Source organism: Taeniopygia guttata, chromosome 1A, assembly GCF_048771995.1.
Source record: "Taeniopygia guttata chromosome 1A, bTaeGut7.mat, whole genome shotgun sequence".
Lineage (NCBI taxonomy): Eukaryota > Metazoa > Chordata > Aves > Passeriformes > Estrildidae > Taeniopygia > Taeniopygia guttata.
In genome coordinates, this window is record NC_133025.1 from 46,962,873 (window position 1) to 46,981,601 (window position 18,729).

The 18,729-nt window shown below is 43.2% G+C and overlaps 1 protein-coding gene across 7 annotated transcripts in view; it reads right to left on the reverse strand.

Annotated features, from left to right (window-relative positions):
• The window catches only part of GRIN2B (glutamate ionotropic receptor NMDA type subunit 2B), a 232,618-nt gene that overhangs the window by 132,091 nt on the left and 81,798 nt on the right, over positions 1 to 18,729 (reverse strand). For all 7 annotated transcript variants that reach the window (XM_072923325.1, XM_072923321.1, XM_072923324.1 and 4 more), the window contains one exon: positions 6,160 to 6,758. In XM_072923325.1, coding sequence (XP_072779426.1) covers positions 6,160 to 6,758 — 599 coding nt within the window. The remainder of the gene's footprint in view (positions 1 to 6,159; positions 6,759 to 18,729) is intronic.

Below are 18,729 nucleotides of genomic sequence, written 5' to 3' on the forward strand. Positions count from 1 at the left end.
CCAAGATGTGGTGGCACACGACTGTTCACCTCCTGACCAGGCAACATGAATATCCAGTAGCCCCAAGCCAACAAACCCAGCACCTTTCACCAGCACTGCACACTGCAATGCACACAGAGCAAATGAAATGCAATAGGAGATGCAAGACAGGGACAGGAAAAGTGATGGCAGTACACACAGAGAGCGAGATGGTGTACAGCAAGGGATGCAGGGAGGCAGAGAGACCCTGACAGAGGCAGGAAGTACAGGCCAGCCCCAACCTCCAGCTGTTGCTGGAGCAGTGACAGGAACAAGCAGATTTCTGCAGCAGGGATGTCTAATCCGTCAGCAGCGCTCACACCACATGCTGCCACTCTGCACCAGCCTGACGGCAGCAGGACACACCAACCAGTGGGAACATAATGAGCTGCTAACTAGACATGGGCCTAAAGGCTCCAAAAGGTCAAAAGTTACATATGCTCCTTCACCCTCCAAGTTTCTGAAAAGGTCAACTTCTACATCCTTGGGAACATGCCACTTACACCTTCTCTCACCATCTCCCCAGCATTAAGAAGCAAGTCCCAGCACCGTGCCTGCCACAACTGGAGCACCACAGGATTCAAGGGCTGGAGCAGGGCTTGCTTCCCAGCCAGCTGCCAAGCAGGTAGATGTAGCCCTGCCAAACTGAGCGAGACAGGGCTCCTGTTTCTTAATATGAGGGTAACTTGATAAACCCATGTATGAAGAAAGAATAGTGCAAACGGTCCATTGTCCATTCCTGCCCTCAGCTCCCCTACTGCACTCTGTGAAGGTGTGTGACCCACTCAACCACGAGACAGCACAGAGTGGCTCCAAGGCAGTATCTGCAAATGACATATGATGTCTCCTGCACAGGAGGGTGGGCTGAGAGAGACCAGAGAAACAAGGAAAGGTGTTGTCTGGGTACTGTCCTTGACACTAACCTGGGGAAAACAGGCCCAGGGTGCTATGGGTATGGTGCTGCCCAGAGGTATCAGGGTGACACAATACCCTGAAAGGGCACTGCACTTTTTTAGGGATATGTACAGCCCATATGGTCTTGAGTTTCCAGGGAAGCAATTCGTTTGTATAACCCAATTGCAAGAACTTTCTCTGTTCACTGACTCACTGTTGAAGTATCTAAGCCCCAGCAATTCCTAGTTTCTACTAGGGAAATGTGGCCATGTGAGAACAGAGCTTGCCCTGGTTGTTCCAGGAAAAACAGTTGCCAAGCACTCAAAGGTTCTTCTGCATTTCTTATCTGTTTTACAAGATAAAACTACAGATGAATGTTACTTCCCTCAGAGTAGAAGTGTCATGTCCAAATAATGCACTGAGCAAGCTTGCCAGCTGTTTTCCTATTTGAAGAATCTGAGGTACAGAATTGAACCTAACTTTGTTTCCCTTTAAAAGTATTTATTTGCAAAGGTGGCATTATTCCACATTTGTATTTTAATTCTAAAGCAAATGCTCCACTGCAGTTTTTATTTAAATGAAATCTGCGGTGTGCAGCCTGGTGTTAAATGAGAGACTATTAAAGCCAATCAGTAGAGAACTCATTAGAAACCCTACAACAACAAACTAGTAGTTATGGCCCAGCATTCACAAGCAGCCATGACCACAAGGAGAAAGAATCCAGGTCTCATTGAAGGCTACAATAAAACCACAGCTTACGTAGCCCAAAGACTGTGAATATCCATACAAAACAGCTGAGCTTCCATTCCTCAAATATGTGCCAGAAATTATATTCTTTTCTCATGACTCATCTCTGAATTCCACTCCTAAGAATACTCCTGTCATTTAGTTATTTCTTCCCATTTCTAAAATGTAATGAGAAGCACCAATCCAGTGCTCAAGGAAATCTGTCCCATCAATTAAAATAACAAAATAAGCAGAAGGCTGCCTATAAACACATCCACCTCTGCCCACTCACTCCTCAGCAACCATGGTGAAGGGAAAAAAGATGAGCTTTGCGGGATGCCTGGAAGCCTAGCAACTCTCCTAGGAAGGGCCAAGAGGTAAGAACTCCTCATCTGAGCATTTCCTTCCCAACCTTTGAGATCTTCTCAGCCAGTAGAAAAGAGCAGAGCACACAGTGGTTTTGCTGGGTGCCCAGAAGACCAGATAGTGGGATAACTATAGACTTGGTAGACTGAAATATTCAGATCAGATTTTTTTCTGGGACAATGAAGGAATAAATGAATAGGTAATTATTACAAACAGAACAAAGAATTAAAGACTGCAATTGAACTGAGAAACAGCATTTGGATATTTGGACTCCAAATTACCACCTAAGCCTATTATCAGCATAAATTGAGATAAATCCCTCACTAGAGGAAAAATTCCTCAAAAATCATTCAAAAAAGATAACTAACAAACCTTGTAGAACAAAACTCTCCCAAAGCATCATTTTGCTACTCTTTAGTGGAGTTATCTCATCAGCAGGTTCACTTACTGGACAAAAGCCAAAATGTTCAATGGTCGTGATCATACTTCTGCAGTTCCAGTCTAACACAAAAGAACCAGTTTCAAAACAGACAGAAGCAGTTGCTATGCGACCATTAGCGATACAAGAAGATGCAGACCAAACACCTACATTGTCAAGAAATGGCATTTAGATTACAGTCTGTCTTGTTTATTTTTGTACTTACAGCCATACTTCAAATGAAACTTCGTTTGCACAAGTTTTTGCAAAAATGAACAAGTGTCAGTGTAAAAAGGTGGAAAGATATGGAGAATCTGAACGACATTCAGTTCATTTTCTCCTTACTCCATTATATACCCACATCAACCACTGACACCATGTTGAGCAAGACCATTTGATTTTAGCTGCATTCAGAACAACTGCTCTTTTAGAAAGACAAGCGAAAAAACTAAGAAATGGTCAGAGTTCAAAGGAAGAGCTTGGGAAATGACTAATTCACAGTCAGTGTATAGTGTGCCCCAGCTGAACTAAATTACACATTTTTTTTAGTTGGATGTGTCACTCTCCAAAGAATAAAATGGGGAAATTCCTTTATTTCTTTGCCTCCCCAACTATGGATTTGAAGTAAATTGGACCCCTTTGGATTACCTTCAAGAGTTTCTGAAACACTAGCTATGTGGTGATGCTTTATCTGAGGTCACATACACATACACTTTGTCTCCCCAGACATTAAGCCCACATACATGCATTTCTCTACTCTGTGTAGGCATGTAGAGGGGGGACTTTAAGTTACAGATGGCTGAATATAGTATTGCTGGGTTCAGAGCAAGGCTAAAATTAGCTTTCCAGAACCTGCAGTCCAGTCCAAAATGAGCCAAACCAACTGCCAGACATGCAGGTATTGCTGCTACCTGGTGTGCACAAATACTGTGGGATCCTAATAGATGGAAGGGGTTAGGGAAAGTATGAAGTAGCCAGGTCTGCAGAGTCTGTAATATCCCACACAGACAAAACATATAATGAGAATTTTAAAGCTTAGCACATAGCAAATTCCAGCAAATTCAATGGAACTTGAAGGTATGAACACAGACTACAGCTATTAATCTCCGTGGGTTTTGGCTCAGTGAGGTAAACTCACATCTTCATGATTGCCTCCTTCCATATCTTGTGCTTCTTCTCTACCTCTTCTTCTCCACAGACTTCAGGCATGAGGCTGAGCTTGAAGCCATCCAATTTCTATTGAACCCTTCAATTTGTAAAAGCAATGGCTTATTTCAGACACCACTAGCTTTTAAACTTCAAAAGGTGCCTGAAAGTAATTTGACTTAAATAAAAAACTAAGTACCCAACTCACTGAAGTTAAACTTTTTAACCATCTCCCTTGGAAATACAGAGAGTGTGGAGACATGGAGAGGTGGGGGGGAAAGGAGGCAAGGTCAGAACCCCTTCACAGGCCAGTGCCATGCGAGGAAAAGTGAATATTTGCACTGTGCTCACAAGTAACTACAAAAGTGTAATTAACTACAAAAGGGTAATTATTTCTTGAGTTAGCTCAGGTGCCTGCAGCTATCTACACAGTGGCACTGACTAATTTGACTGTGTTTCTCAGTGAGACTGATGTCAGTACCCAAACTAAGCTGGGTGTATATACACGTATTGGCACTCATTCCTGTGAATGCTGCACCCAGCGCCAACAAGGGAGCAGTAACAGCATGATTTGGGCCACAAAGGTGAAAAGAAAGCTAAGATCTTCACAAGTGATAAAAACTGCTTCCATGTGGGGTGCCAAGGCTACAGGGCATATCTACACAGCACAACAGTGCTGGCATATCTACACTCAAGAGCCTCTGAGCTGGCAAGTTCGAAACAATGCAAAAAGGTGCTATGCAGAGAGATCATGTTGGGTCCTTGAAGCAGCATAGCTCTATGGGTGTGGTGTTATGCATAGGCTAACAGAGCATCAACAGAACTCATTAGCAGAAGGTCTCTGCAGAATGCTGCATCACATAGCAGAGAAAGTTTTGTTTTCTAGATAATTGCTGAAAAGACACAATAGAGCTTCCCCCAGAAACCCTCCTCATTTGGAAAGGTAGAACAAAAGCCTGCTTTGATGTTACTTCTCATTACTTTGTCTACACTATATATATTTTCCCTGCTTAATCATCTCAGTGATGACTCAAAAGAGCAGCAGAAAAGACCCTTACTCCTAATCCTAGCTGGGAAGAAAAGAGATAAAAGCTTTGGGCACCTTTTGGTAGTTTCAAAGCCTACACAGAGAAAACAACCAGCATGGGTAAGAGGAAGTAAAAGCAATAAGACCTGGCAATATGCCAAGGGATCATAGTGACAAAAAACAAATAGCAATATGGGTAATATATTGGGCCAAATAATAAAGTTGTCACACAGTCCCCAACGTTCAGGCAAAGCAAAAATCTGCTTCCTTGTCCCTTTGTCCCTCTATCTGCCTAGTAAAGTTGACAGTGAGGGGTCATAGCATGCAGACCAATCCATCACATTTGCACTGCTCAGTGATTCAACATGACAAATTAACAAAGACACTGAGCTCTGTGTGGCCTGATGGCTACTGCCTGAATTCTCCTTTTCTCACCACAAAGGATCTAACATGTCCAAGGATTTTATATGTAAAACATTGGACAATGACAGCTGAGCAGAGCAGGGGACATCTGGATTCCATGTCTAATTATCTGGGTTGCTTTGCTACATGCTAAAACTCCATCTGGGACAAAAAGGAACATTTAGTAATAAGAGTGCTGCTCTAGAGGTTGCTCCACCACAAGCTTCTTCTATGCCCTTAAAGAGATGCTTTAGTGCTGTTTCTTAGGAAAATTTGAATTTGGATAAAAAGAAGACATTTATTCAAACAGGTTTTCCCCTATATTTAAATACCCTTTTCTATTTGGAAAAACGTGCTGTTCTAATCGAGGTACTAGGCTTTCTGCATAAGGTACACAAGAATGAGCAGTACCCAAAACACCCAGCAGACAACAGCCAGTGAAGTGTCAAAGAGCAGGGCCTCAGCACAAGCCCTCCTCTGAGGTAAACCAGATTCTTAAGACATCCAAGGTCTTTAAAGGCTTTGAGTATGACGCAGGATCTGAGCAGAGTTGATGGCTGTAACTCATTTTGCGGCTCTAGTTCTCCACATCTCTTTGCACTTCCTTCTATCCTGCAATTCAGGGCTAATGAACAGCAGAAGGACACTTGGTGTTCAGACAACAGTTGCCATGAAACTATTCCAGGTAGGTTACACAGCCATCACCTGTAAGGGACACCTGTTCACATAATGCTAGTGCCTGGAACAGAAGCTGGCACCTTCTAGACTTTAACACAAACATTCCCATTGCTTGCAGCAAGAACCCACCTGAGAGCTGCAGACACAGTCATGCAAAGACACCCCAAGAAGTTCAGTGCTATTATGAAAGCAAAAATTTGCGCATTGAGGGGCACACTCGAATTGTTGGACTATGCCTTCATTATTCCTTTTCCTCATGCTGACTTGCCCTCTGTGTTGTATGAGGGCTTTCTAAAGAGGTGACAACACTGGCACTCAAGATGCACAGCAACATAGGTCTCACCCTCAGCTCACTTCCCCATTGCCCAGTTCTGGCCAACACCATCTTCTGCCCCAAAGCGCCCCATGCCTAGCAGAAATGTGCTGGTATCAGAGGTTGTCTTTGACCACCCTTTTGTATGGCTGGCCTAGCTCTTTCCCTTACCTGTTGAGCATGTTGGACTGGTAAATCCTTTTCTCCTGGGTGTTGTAACAGCTGCTCTTGGGCTCAGGGATGAAGCTGTGTTCAGACAGCATATCAGAAGCAGCCGTGGTGATTATGGCTATTCCATCCCTTACTCTGGCAGGAAGACCGTAGTCCCATTCATCATATGAGACAGAGATGAGCCCGGTGGGGAACTCGGATGGCACTGTGTCTGTATCCCCTGCCACCAGGCTGGGCACGATCCATGTGTAACCATAGCCTGTCAGACCCACTGAGTTGGCCACCTCAAAAATGTAGGTGGCCTCTTCCTTTGTGCAGTAGAGGAGGATAACAGGGCTTTGGAGCTTCTTGAGCTGGTTCTGGATCTTTGAGTCCCCATCATCCAGGGACATGTCCAACAGAAGGACCTCCTCCAGTTCCCAACCCACAAAGCTGTGCTCAATGGTACTGCGGATCTTGTTCACAAAGTCCTGGTAACCAGGGAAGTAAGTAGTGACAATGGAGAAGATGTACCAGTCGTATTCTTCCATGATGTTGAGCATGACAGAGGCTTGCTGTTCTATTGATGGGCCAAACTGGAAGAACATGGATGACTCATCCTAGAATAGGAAGTCAGAGGAAGAGAAAAAAAAAAAAAAAAAGAAAACAAGAATAGGTCAAAGGAAATAAACAGCCTTCCTAGTCAATCCATTGAGCATAAAGGGGTTGGCACACAGTCAGAATCTTACTTCATATCTTGGCCAGAGTGTAAAGATTTTTAACTTTTTAAAATTTAAGTGAAGCAAGTGAGAAGGAAGTAAAATCCTTTTTATGACCAGCTGTCCTTACTTTATTTTTAAAGGCAGGTTGCCATAATTACTTAAAGTTTCAGCTGTTAGGCCTGATTCTAACAGACAGAGAACAAGTGGTACACAAGTGAGGACAAAAAAACAGAATATGTACAAAATATTTCCATGAAATTAAGAGCTTTAATAATAGGATTATCATAACCTTATATGTAGCATAAACAGGATACACAGCAGTTTTGATACTGATTTTTGGGGCAGTCACTTTGATACTGAGTTTGGCACAAACACTCTGGTTCGAGTATCCAGACTAAAGTACAAATAGAGTAGGTAAAATCATTGGATACAAACAGCTCTGATATTCTCTACTAGTAGTTCCTCTCAAAGCATGCTGCAGCACAGAGTTTTGTGCAGTTCTTCTCATTACAACTGTGAAGACTCAGTCTCAGAATAACATAAAATACATTAAAATAAAACAGATTTCTAAACTATGATGAGGTTTGTTGACACCATGATTTAGAGAAATATCAGCTCAGTATTTTTCTTGGTATTGCTCTCATACCCTGCTACCACACTAAGTCAATCTTTGCAAAAATCAGAACTTGTACCACTTTACAACCTCAAAGACTTCAAGGAGTTTTATACAGATCTCAGCTCTCCAATGGCATAGTAATCTCTTCTGTCCTGGGATTTCACCAGATATCGGGCTTTCAATTTACGACAGATCCAGAAAAATGCAAATCGCTGCTTTTGTCCAATTCATGAAGGAAAGGAATAAGAAAAAATATTTGCCAATATGCTCTCTTAGGGATAGATCTTATATCTTTTAAAAGCAATTCCAAATTCCTCCTGACTTCTGTAGAATAGGATTAGATCATTAAAAAACCCAACCACAAATTAAAAACAACAACAAAAAAAAATCCCCCAAAAAACAAAACCCCCATAATTAAAGTATATCTCTCTGTGTAGAGATTCCCATCATAATAACAAAGTTCTCCAAATCCAAACACTGCTTTAAGGAATAAGAACAGCCCCACCTTCTTTTAATAAGCCTGGAAAACGGGACCAGAGATATAAAAGGCTGTACTCAGGAGTTTGAGACCTGGGAAAACTCATTGTGCCTCAAGGCATTACCTCAAGATAGTCACATTTAGAACAGCTCTCTACCAAATTAAGTCTCCTACAGCCTGGCAGGTAAAGCTGTTTCTCGGCAGGGATGTAGTTAATCAATTATCCATTCATCCTTTAGTCATGGTTTTGATTATCTATAGCCATTTCCTATATTGACAAAATATGCTATAGCTCAGCAACTCCAGAAAATAAAAATAAAGGCCTGATCCCATACCCAGCCTTAAGCTGCTTGTTTCTCTTTCCTGAGCTCCCTATGGGCCACATCCTATACAAAAGAGTCCTTGCTCCAAGATCCCCATGCCTCTCTTACAAGGTTTGGTGATTAAACTCTGTTTGCTTCCTCCATGCAGCTCACCACCCACATGTGAAAGTTCTCTTAGGGCTGCTCTTTGCTTAGTGGAAAAATAAATGTATGCAAAAAGAAAAAAGGAAAAGATGACAGCAACGAACTGAAGACTAGTTAAAAAAAAATTAAGAAAAAGGAAAAAAAAAAACAAACCAGGAGCAGCAACTGGAGCCACTCAATATATGGAAAACATCTCTTGTTTTTTATCACTGGAATTCACCCCCTTCTCTCCGAACTGTGCTCAGGAAAAGAACATATTCTTCTAATAAAAAGATACTTTATGTCTTTGAAGCTTATGTAGAAAATTAGAAAAGACAGAGGGGAAAAAAAAATCAAACTATTGTCACAGCATGGGCCAGAATTTGAAAAAATCCTGAACAAGCATCTCCAAGACCCTTCATCGCACAGTGCCTTTGAAAGCCACTTGTAGCAAACTGAATGCTAGAGGGCAAAGACTCAGCCTTACTGCAACATGAAAAGGCAAGGCAGCTACACCGATGACTAGTTATTTAGTTTTATATTAAGTTCAACAAGAGTCTTTCTACACTTATGCATAAGAGCCTCTGAATTGACTGCAATTTTTCACCATTTCTAGCACAGAGTCCAAGATCTGAAGGGCCTGGTTATTGAATTAGAGGAACATTTGACACACAGCGTTTGGAAGTCTTGTCTGGTTGCTTCCTCAGTGACAAATAGGGGACACTAGGTGGTAAATCCACTGCTATTTTGAGGCTACATACACACACTCTCAGGAGTTACTAGACATGATAGCAAAGTGCAGGAGGTAATGCCCTCCCAGTGATTTAAACAGGGTCAAACTAAAATGCCTGCTGACAGTTCGTTCCACATGAGTGCACCGCCTAACTGTTGGAGCGAATTCAGCCCCAAAAGACTCAGGGACAAAATTCAGAGCTCTTCACTAAGAAGAGTGCATCAGAACATCAAAAATCAATACACCAAATAGACAGCTTTATCACAACCCAGCACAACAATTCCACTCCACTGAGAAATGGAAGCACCCCACTTTACATCAAGCACAAGCCACTTGGCTGTGCATGCAATAATTGCTCTTGAGCAACTGCTGGCATTCCTGTTACAGAAGCAGCAAGAAGAGACAACTTATATTCAAAATGAGAGCATTAAGGAGGTGCAAGCCAGTCCAGATTTTGGTTTGCCAAGATGTCTCTTGGCATTTAATCACCCCAACAGTTTGGATAGCCAAATGTTCTTCATTCCCTGACCAACTCAGCACTCAGAGAGGGGTGAAGAAGGAAGGACAGACAATAGTAGAGAAGAAAGTGTCCCTCTTATAATAAATCAGGAGACTTGCTGATAGAGTTGGATAGAAATCTCATCCACTGCCTTTTGAGTGGGACAAAAAGCAAACTAAGAAAAATGTCCAAAAGCCACCGTTTTCTTCCCAACCTTGTTTTCAGGCATGCCTAATGAAAAGTCAAGGAAAAAGAGAAGGAGCTGAACTGATACAGAACAGTGGGGCTATCAGAGTATGAATTTGACCTCACTGTAATGTAGTGGGGCTATCAGAGCATGAATTTGACTTCATTGTAGTGTTACAGTGAAAGTTTTTAAATTAGGAAACAGATCTAAGGTGGTTTTACCATTTTTACACATGTATACCCTACAGAATCGTTACTGCTTTATTACAGTCTAAAACCAAAAAGGAATATTTTACCCTTCCAAACATTACAGTTTTTACAGAACATTGTAAGTTCCTGTTTTTCTCCTGAAGAACTTTCACATTTTCCACCTTCCTTTTTTACCTTGAAACAGTAAAAATATGGTTCAGCATTGCCATTGGGAGACAGTTTTAAGTTTGGGACACGGATAGGTGAAGTTTTAATCAGAAGTCCCTTACACTGCACATCACCCAGGTGAAATACAATCCCCTGGCTACAGGAAAAAGTCTGTCTTCCTCCTACAGCCCTTTTACCTGCAAGCTCAGGCTCTCCATCACTACCTGCTGCGAGAGAGAGCAAGATGCTGCAGGGTGTCCCTCACGCAGTCTGAAAGAGCAGAGGATCCATTATAGGATCTCAAAGCTTCCAGAGATCCCAGTACTCCCCCACCGTCACCCTACAAGATCAGGGATCTGTAGTTTGAGAGCTGAGCTGGAGGTGGAGCTGATCAATTGACACAGCACCACTCCCCAGTTGACAGATGGCTTCCCACAGAAAATCTGCTCCGAGTTTACTGATGCTGGGACAAGTATTGCCTCCTCCTCCTGCACGTTTAACCCTCCAATTAAGAAGGCTGGATTGCACACAGTGAAGGTACAAACACACTCACCATGAAGCCTTCTCTTGCAGACTGGTGGCTAGCAAGTTCCTAGGTGGATGTATGAGGCTTTGCAGAGGTAGGACAACTATCACCAACACTTCTAAATTCTTCAGACTTGCAGATAGGCCAGGTCTGACCCACACCTCACTGAAGATATGAGTCCTTGGCAAAGCTACAGGTGACTCTCCCAGGAGCCCTCCTCCAGCTGCACCATTTTAAACCAATACTGCCATTTAACGAGCCATTTACCTCAGATGTGGCAGGAGGTCCTCCTGGAGCTTTTCTCACAAGTCCTTTCCTAACAAGCACTCTAGATTCCCCAGGCAAGCAAATACAATTACTGCCTTAAAAACAGGATCTCACAACCCAGAGCAAAACTGCTTCTCAGCATGGGGCACACTGGGGAACATTCACAAAACAGGGCAATGCAAGATCCCCAGAAACAACTGCAGTGGTCTGCTCATGCTGAGGAACTGGCCAGCCTTCCACTGAGCCATGGTATTGACTGCTGACCTGGCGAGCGAGGAGATCAGCATGCTGTGTTTCCCCTGTGCAGCCCACCTGAATGTAATCTGGTTCTGTGCTCCATGCTCTGGTGGTCAGTCCATAAACACATTTTTGCTAGGGGTAACAAGCTCCTTTAGCTTCAGTTGAAGTGCCAGACCCCACAAAGGCAAGGTGTGTCAAGTTATGCACAACGAATTCGAGTAAGGAGCAAGTCCAGAGCATTTGTTTGCTTCCAGAATTTTGAGAAACATACCATGTCACTGCAAAATGCCCTACTCTACTGTCTCAACACAGGTGCAGGACTAATACAATCTGTACTGCTAAGCTAGTAGCCCCTTTTCATTAGGCTTTTGGAACATCTGTATATTTAACCATGTTTGCTGCTTCATTAGGCTTCCTGTGCAGCCATAATTTAACAACTGGGGCCTGCCCTTCCTTTCCAGCTCGCAGAGGGGATCCTATCAGATCCTAATGACTCAGGCTACTGTCACTTTCCAAAGCCCTCCTCTCATTTTCCTGATTTAGAAGAAAAGCTGTTCATGTGTCTTTAGTACAGTCTTAATTTGCAAAATTATTCTATGACCAACAGCCAAACCACACAGGGCTGCCTCTTGTTTAGATTTCAGTCCTGTCTACCACACTATCTGGGGAGTGGGGGGGGTGGGAAAACGAGTGAGCAAGCAGTGACTGAGCACCAAGCAACTTCTGGGAAAACACAGGCTTTCATTTCCCTACCTATGTCTTTCTTTTCTTCAAAACTGAGACACCGCTGTGTACCTATTTGTCACAGTCCTGGTGGGATACTTGATTCACTGGGAGTTTTACTGCTCATGATGGAAAATGCCACAACAGTTTAACGTCTTATAATTTAGTTTCCTATATGTCTGAGTCCCGTTTGTTATAACATATTTGACAGGAAATCAGGATCTTTGTTGCTTAAGTGTTCATTTACTTCTGTTTATCTTACCACAAATCCATTACTGCCTCAGGCTAGCCTACAGTCAGGATCCTCTGTCTGTTTGGTTTTTTCTCTCCAAATTTAATTTTTTTATTTCGTTTTCAACAAGTCAATACAATAAAACTCTGGCTTTTATATTACATGTTGTATCATCCTGTGTGAGTCCTTTCTTGAATGCTTGCAGTAGGAACTATGAGAACATGGTGACACTACAGGCCTAATGTTATGTCCTCCTGGTGGAATTGGCATCTAAAACAGAATCTCTGCATCTAACACACATATACACATTCACACTACCACAGATACATTCACAGCAAAACCTACTCAATGTAAAGTTGGAGCACAGTGAATTGTGTCATTTACTAATGACTCTGCCCAGTTTATATTATTAAATAAGATTTCAAAACTTTCCTGTTTTACTGAAATAGGTTCCCTGGATTACTAATGGTTTTGACTTGTCTAGCACATGACCTCCTGCAATCCTTTTCCCATGTTCTGATTCACTGATGAGTGGATTGTTAATAGTGAAAATCCTCCAAGCTGCCCTGGGAACATGCTATCAGTGGGAATTTCAAATTTGTTAGATGAACAAATGTGGTTTATATTTATGTGGTTTATCAGTTCCCTCCCTTGTTCTTGCAATAATTACTGAACACACTACACTTATTTGACAGAAGGATGCATAGCTCAGAGTTGATGGTTACAGGAATTGGTGGATGACTGATAGCAAGAGACCCAGTTCAATGTCGCCGCTGATAGAAAGACAGGCTATACTGTGATAAATTAATTAGGAGAATGGTTGTCAACTCTAAATCTTCTCTGGAAGCCACAATCCCTGATGGCTACTGATTGCAATGAAGAATCCAGAATTGTTAGCGCAGTTCACATTACCTACACGTAAAAGTTTCATCATATACACAGATCCCAGTCATGGACTGGACATTAATCTCTCTGTGGCAGTGGAAACAGATCTGCTGCAGAGCCCTAACCCAGGGGCAACAGTCCAAATGCTCCAGCACCAAGGAGTTCCTGAGAGCTGCAACAAAAAGGTCTCCAATTAAAGATGACTCAAGGGCTGAAAACATCTAAGTGATTTCCACTTTCTACTTAAGGGTCTGCAGAAATAATTTGTTCAAAAGACTTTGCAACAGAGAAAACACAAGATAACCTAGATTCTGTAATCTTGATCTTGATGTTGCTCCACTCTATACCGCATGCAGCTAATAAAAAAGATTAAGGAGTCAAATATACCAGAGCCATTGTCTGATACGTACAATTCAGAGAAATTCAGTTGTTTGGCTAAAGAGAGGGTATAAAATTTGTGACTTTTATAAACAATGATAAAAGCAGGCTAATATATGATGGTATGTTGTACCAGCTTCTTAGTGCATCATGCATGGATGCCAGCATTTTTCCACAGAGGAGAAACAGCAGTGAGCAAGCTGCCAGGATAAACAGTTTTCCCACCAGGATTGTTACATTTCCATTTTCACCTCTGTAGGTGTGTATTTATTTGTTTGATGAAAGTATATGGACAGATTAGACCATTGGCCACGCTGAGTAGAGTCCACCCACCAGGTGATGTTGTACCATGCGGGCAGCGCAGACAGCCCAGGACCAGTTCCCTGTCCCAACTCAGAGAAGCCCACTAGGCTGGCTTAATGACATTGCCAGCCCAAAACAAATGAAAGTCAGACTGCCCCATTACTCATCCATCTGATTACATCATGGTGTTTGCCTGGCTCTTCTTTTCTGGCTGTCTTACCCTCCAGACTAAGGACTGCATTTTGACTGTAAGCTGAATGGGATGTCATTTGGTATAGCCTTATTAATCAATAGCAGCCATAAAACTATCCAGCACTTTAAAAAAAGTCCAGTCACACTATTTGGCAAGATGTCATTGAATAAATTTCTCAAATCAACTATCCTGGGTGAAATACGATTTCTTTTCCATCATTTCTAAATTAACTGCTCTCCCATTTAATCAAGTATATCTTTGGTCTCTTATTATGAGCAAACCTTCATATGAGCTGAACCTCCAAAGGTTCACAAGTCCTGGAAGTTCAGCATTGCATCCAATGTCCCCTGAGCCTCTCAGGAGCTTAAGATCTCTTCTCACCATGGTCCTGCTGTGGACAGGTCAGAGTGTGTCTGTTAAATGCCCCTATTCCTCTTCTCTCATAAAGTAGTGATACCCTCTATCTCTCAAATTTTGCCTTTTTATTTAATTTAAATATCAACCTTCTACAGGCTAAGCTGTTAGTTGTTTTCTCTGTCCTAAGAGATGGCACCTGCAGTCTTAATGATGCCACAGTCAAGGCAGCCTTTATGGGCAGAGTGAAGTTGGCTGTGCCTATGCTCTAAGATGGATAGCTGAAATAAGGCAGTCAGTTTAAAGTAATATTGTGCCAGGATTCAATCTTTTCTCACAGGCTGGTATTATTAACCAGTTTAGATAATTTTTAACACATTGATATAACTTTTATACCCTTTGGATCAGAGTTGGCTTGCCTTAGAGTACAAATGAGTGAGCAGCTGCACACAAAGTCTGTGGACATGGCCTCTGCTTTCCTTAAGGCAAGGAGCAATAAAAGGCTTCAGCCTCATTCTTCCTGGACAGCGGTAAATGGGCAACTCTGTTACTTGAAGGAAAAAGAAAAAAAAAAAAAACAACAAAACCCCACTCACTTAAAACAGGAGAGCTCTCTAGCAAGTGGACAAAACCAAGAGCTGAAGTCTGACTCGATTGCAAAGATTCCAGAGTTCCCATTACCTCATACCTGGCTGCCTCTTCTCTAAGAGTCATAATTGATATTCTGAACACATCCCAAAGGAAAAATAAATTTAAAAGAAAAAAAAAAAAAAAAAAAAAAAAAAAAAAAAAAAAAAAGAAAAGAGAGGGGGAGAGAGAGAGGGAGAGAGGTAGGCACCGGTCCTGCCGTACCGCCCTGGTCCCAGTTCGGCAGCCAAGTTTCCTTGGCAACAGCGCACACGGAATGCCGCTGCGGCCGCAAGCTCCCCGACCGCCGGCATCCCGCCGGGAGGCACCGCACCGCGCCCGCCAGCGCTGTGCCACGGCCCGGCACAGCCCGGCACAGCCCGGCACGGCACGGCACAGCCCGGCACGGCACGGCCCGGCACAGCCCGGCACGGCACGGCACGGCACGGCACGGCACGGCACAGCCCGGCACGGCACGGCCCGGCACAGCCCGGCACGGCACGGCCCGGCACGGCACGGCCCGGCACCGCACGGCACAGCCCGGCACGGCACGGCCCGGCACGGCACGGCCCGGCACCGCACGGCACAGCCCGGCACGGCACGGCACGGCACGGCGGCATAGGAGCTGCGAAGACTGGTGCTGGGCGTCACTACCCAAATCACAGTGCGGGGCTCATCCCCCGACAGCCTGCTGGGACTGCAGAGGTGCTCGGGAAAGGGAGCGGGACTGAGAGGCCACTCGGAAAGCAGGGAGCCACCTTTTCTCCTCCCACCTTTTCTCCTCCTGAGCCTGGGAGTAAGCATTCACCATTTCATACTCTCAGCTTTCTGAGACAGTGAGTATCCACAATTCCCTCCCTCCATCACACCTTACAGATCAGATTCCATTCACTATGGAAAGGAGGTGCTGCTGCTCAGAGTGCAATTCCTTCTTGCCTTGAGCTCTCCCAAATCTGACTCAGCTCACTTCAACCTGTGTTTTACAGCAAGGACTGGGACAGGGGGAATGCCAAATCGTTGTTCTGCATACCAGGCAAGAAGACAGCTCTGTGTGGTTTTATTTTAAAAGGGATTTTACCTCCTGCCTTATACTTTCAGAACAGGATTCAGAATAATCTGGGCATAAAATGAAGAAAGAGTACCCTGGTCCATTTTTATTTGGACATGCTGCTGGCAAGCAGCTGTCTCATTAGCACAGAATGTGTATGTCTGCACCAGGCAACAGGAGGCACAGAAACCATGCACTGGCCCTAAGGCATCTGTTCATCAGCACTGTGTGGAAGCTCCAGCTTGTGTCCAGTAGAGCTGCCAAATCAGGAGAGCTAACTAGTTCAAATCCCAGCCTGCACCATCCTGGTGACCCTTATTCTGGTATTAGATCTAGCTGGGGACTCTCCAAGTCTGAGGAGAAGATGGATTCCTGACCCATTGGACCAGGCCTCTGGATTAAGTCCCTGCTTTGGAAAGCTACTGTATCACTGAAATGTGTGAGAGAGTCCTTGGCTGAAACAATAAGGATTTCAATATGCTTGAAGACCCAATCCCCATTACAGCTTGCTTTGGCCATAGCTAGTTAACCTCTTGTGTTCCAGGATGAATGAAAACTGTACCTACCTTCTCTCTACCCAGCTCTCTTTCCTAATCAACCAGTGAGGAGTGCCCCTGTTGGGGAGCTGCTGTCATGTCTGTCTTGCTTATCTAATTGACTCACAAAGTTTTAAATTATTATTGATTCTCCTCATCCCCAGTGGAAACTCTGAGACCAATGGAGTTATTCCACAGATTTTAGAGAGGAAAGAAGCTCCGTTCTCAAATCTTCTTGAGCTCCCATCTATTAAGTCTCAAAAACTCAATAGCAGGTTTTCTACAGCTTTACAGATAAAAACACTAACAAATACATGATGTCTCCTGCAGGCACACATGCCCATCCAAACACATGCAGCATCTTCTGCCAAATCCACAGCTGCTCCATTATTTTTTTCTATTATTTTTGTTTGGGATCATAGCTCTTCCATCCCTTTTCTTTGCCCTGATGATTAATAGCTGTTTTTCATGGCTCTTTTTGTTATGAGACTGAAGCAGAAATCGTGGCAAACTTGCTATCAATGGAACGGCCATTTCTGAACTCGGAGGAATTGGAAATTGCTCTTGGTAAAAGACTGGAGACCACAGGAGACTTGTAGACCTAGAGTCTGAAATCTTCCCCACAGCTCCTGAAGTACTTAATATTCACAGTTGCAACAGTGATTGGTGCTGTAAGGACCATTATATCCACTTCCATGATCTAAGCACATGAACATTTACACTCCTCAGGATTTAATGAAGAGAATCAGGAAGTGGGAATTGGTCTGACTTTGCAATAAAGGTGATACAGGTTTCAGTTTTGTATGTTTTTTTGGTTGGATGATGAAAGTCAAGAAGCCCATTTCCGGTCAGCTAAACTCTGTGCTGAAGCACACACAATTGAATTCAGATTCTTTCTATACTTACCTGCACATTAATATATATCTATATATTCAATATGCCCTTGACAAAACTTGAAAGCAGCAGCATAATAAATAAGATACCTTTTGTACTTTAATTCAAATTTTTCTGTCTATATTAGGCTTTGTACTTTTTTAAACAAAACCTGAGGCTGAGACTGGACTGCCATATCTTTTTCAAGATCACACACTCACATAAGACACTGAGATTTCTGTCGAGGATCGACACAGGAGAGAAAGGGAATGATAGAGCAGCAAAAGAATTTGCCTCTGCTGGTCTTAATAATAAGAGTAACAAAAGCATCTAAGAGAATAAAAGCAAGAGCGAGATGTGTTAGGTTTAGAAATAGCTCTTTGACTGACTCAAAGGCAAAGGTGGTGTATCTTGTTTTCCTGCATCTCCTTGTCTGTCCTCTTTATTAACCACACACTCTGGCACGATGGGGAGTAGATGGAAGCATCAGCATGGGCTACAGCAAGCAGGGGAGAAATAAGCTATTCAGTCTGAATAGCCTGAATAGCCTGAATAGGCCTGGCCAGGTCCTCTGACAAAAGATAAACAAATGACCATATGAGGGAAGAAAGCAAAAAAGTCGTGTCCAGCACTGCAGCACTGGCTGCAAGGGAAGAACTATAGGCTGTGGTGTTTTGTCTTTCCTTCCACTTTGTATCACTCCAAGTCATTTTCTGTCTTCCTGCACCCCTGGTTTCTCACTGCACACAGGTGTGTGTGTACATAGACATACACATGTCCATGTGTACAAAGGCAATTACTTGCAGGATGTCTCAAAACAGGTGAAGTGTCTAATCTCCAGTATGCCAGCTACACTCCAATGCAGGCTGGCAGCACCTGAATTAACATCTGACAATGATCCCTATGAAATCAGGTGATGGTGCAGCCCAGACTTACTAAAGAGCAGTGTCTGCATCACCACACATGCATGCAGAGCTAATTAACTCTCTGGTTTGTGTTCTCAGGGAGAAGCCAGGGTTTACAGAGGCTGCTTCACTACACAGCCCTGGCCACAGCCCAGAGGAAGACCGATGCCTTCAAACCATGAGTGAAAACACTCAAGGTATAATTTTAACAGACTTTATTCTTTCTGACAAAATACAGTCCTTCAGGACTCATCTTCCATGGAGGCAAGTAGTCATGTAAATAATATACATCAAGAAGATCTGCATTAAAAAAAAAAACCCAAAACCAAAAATGAAACAAAATCAAAGCTGTCTCTTCTTTAGATAGGTCATAAGAAGGAATACTTGTGGGAAGGGTTTAGCCACAGGAAGGTTTGTTTCAGGTTTATTGCAGCTAAGCAGTTCTGAAAGCTGATACAAAGACA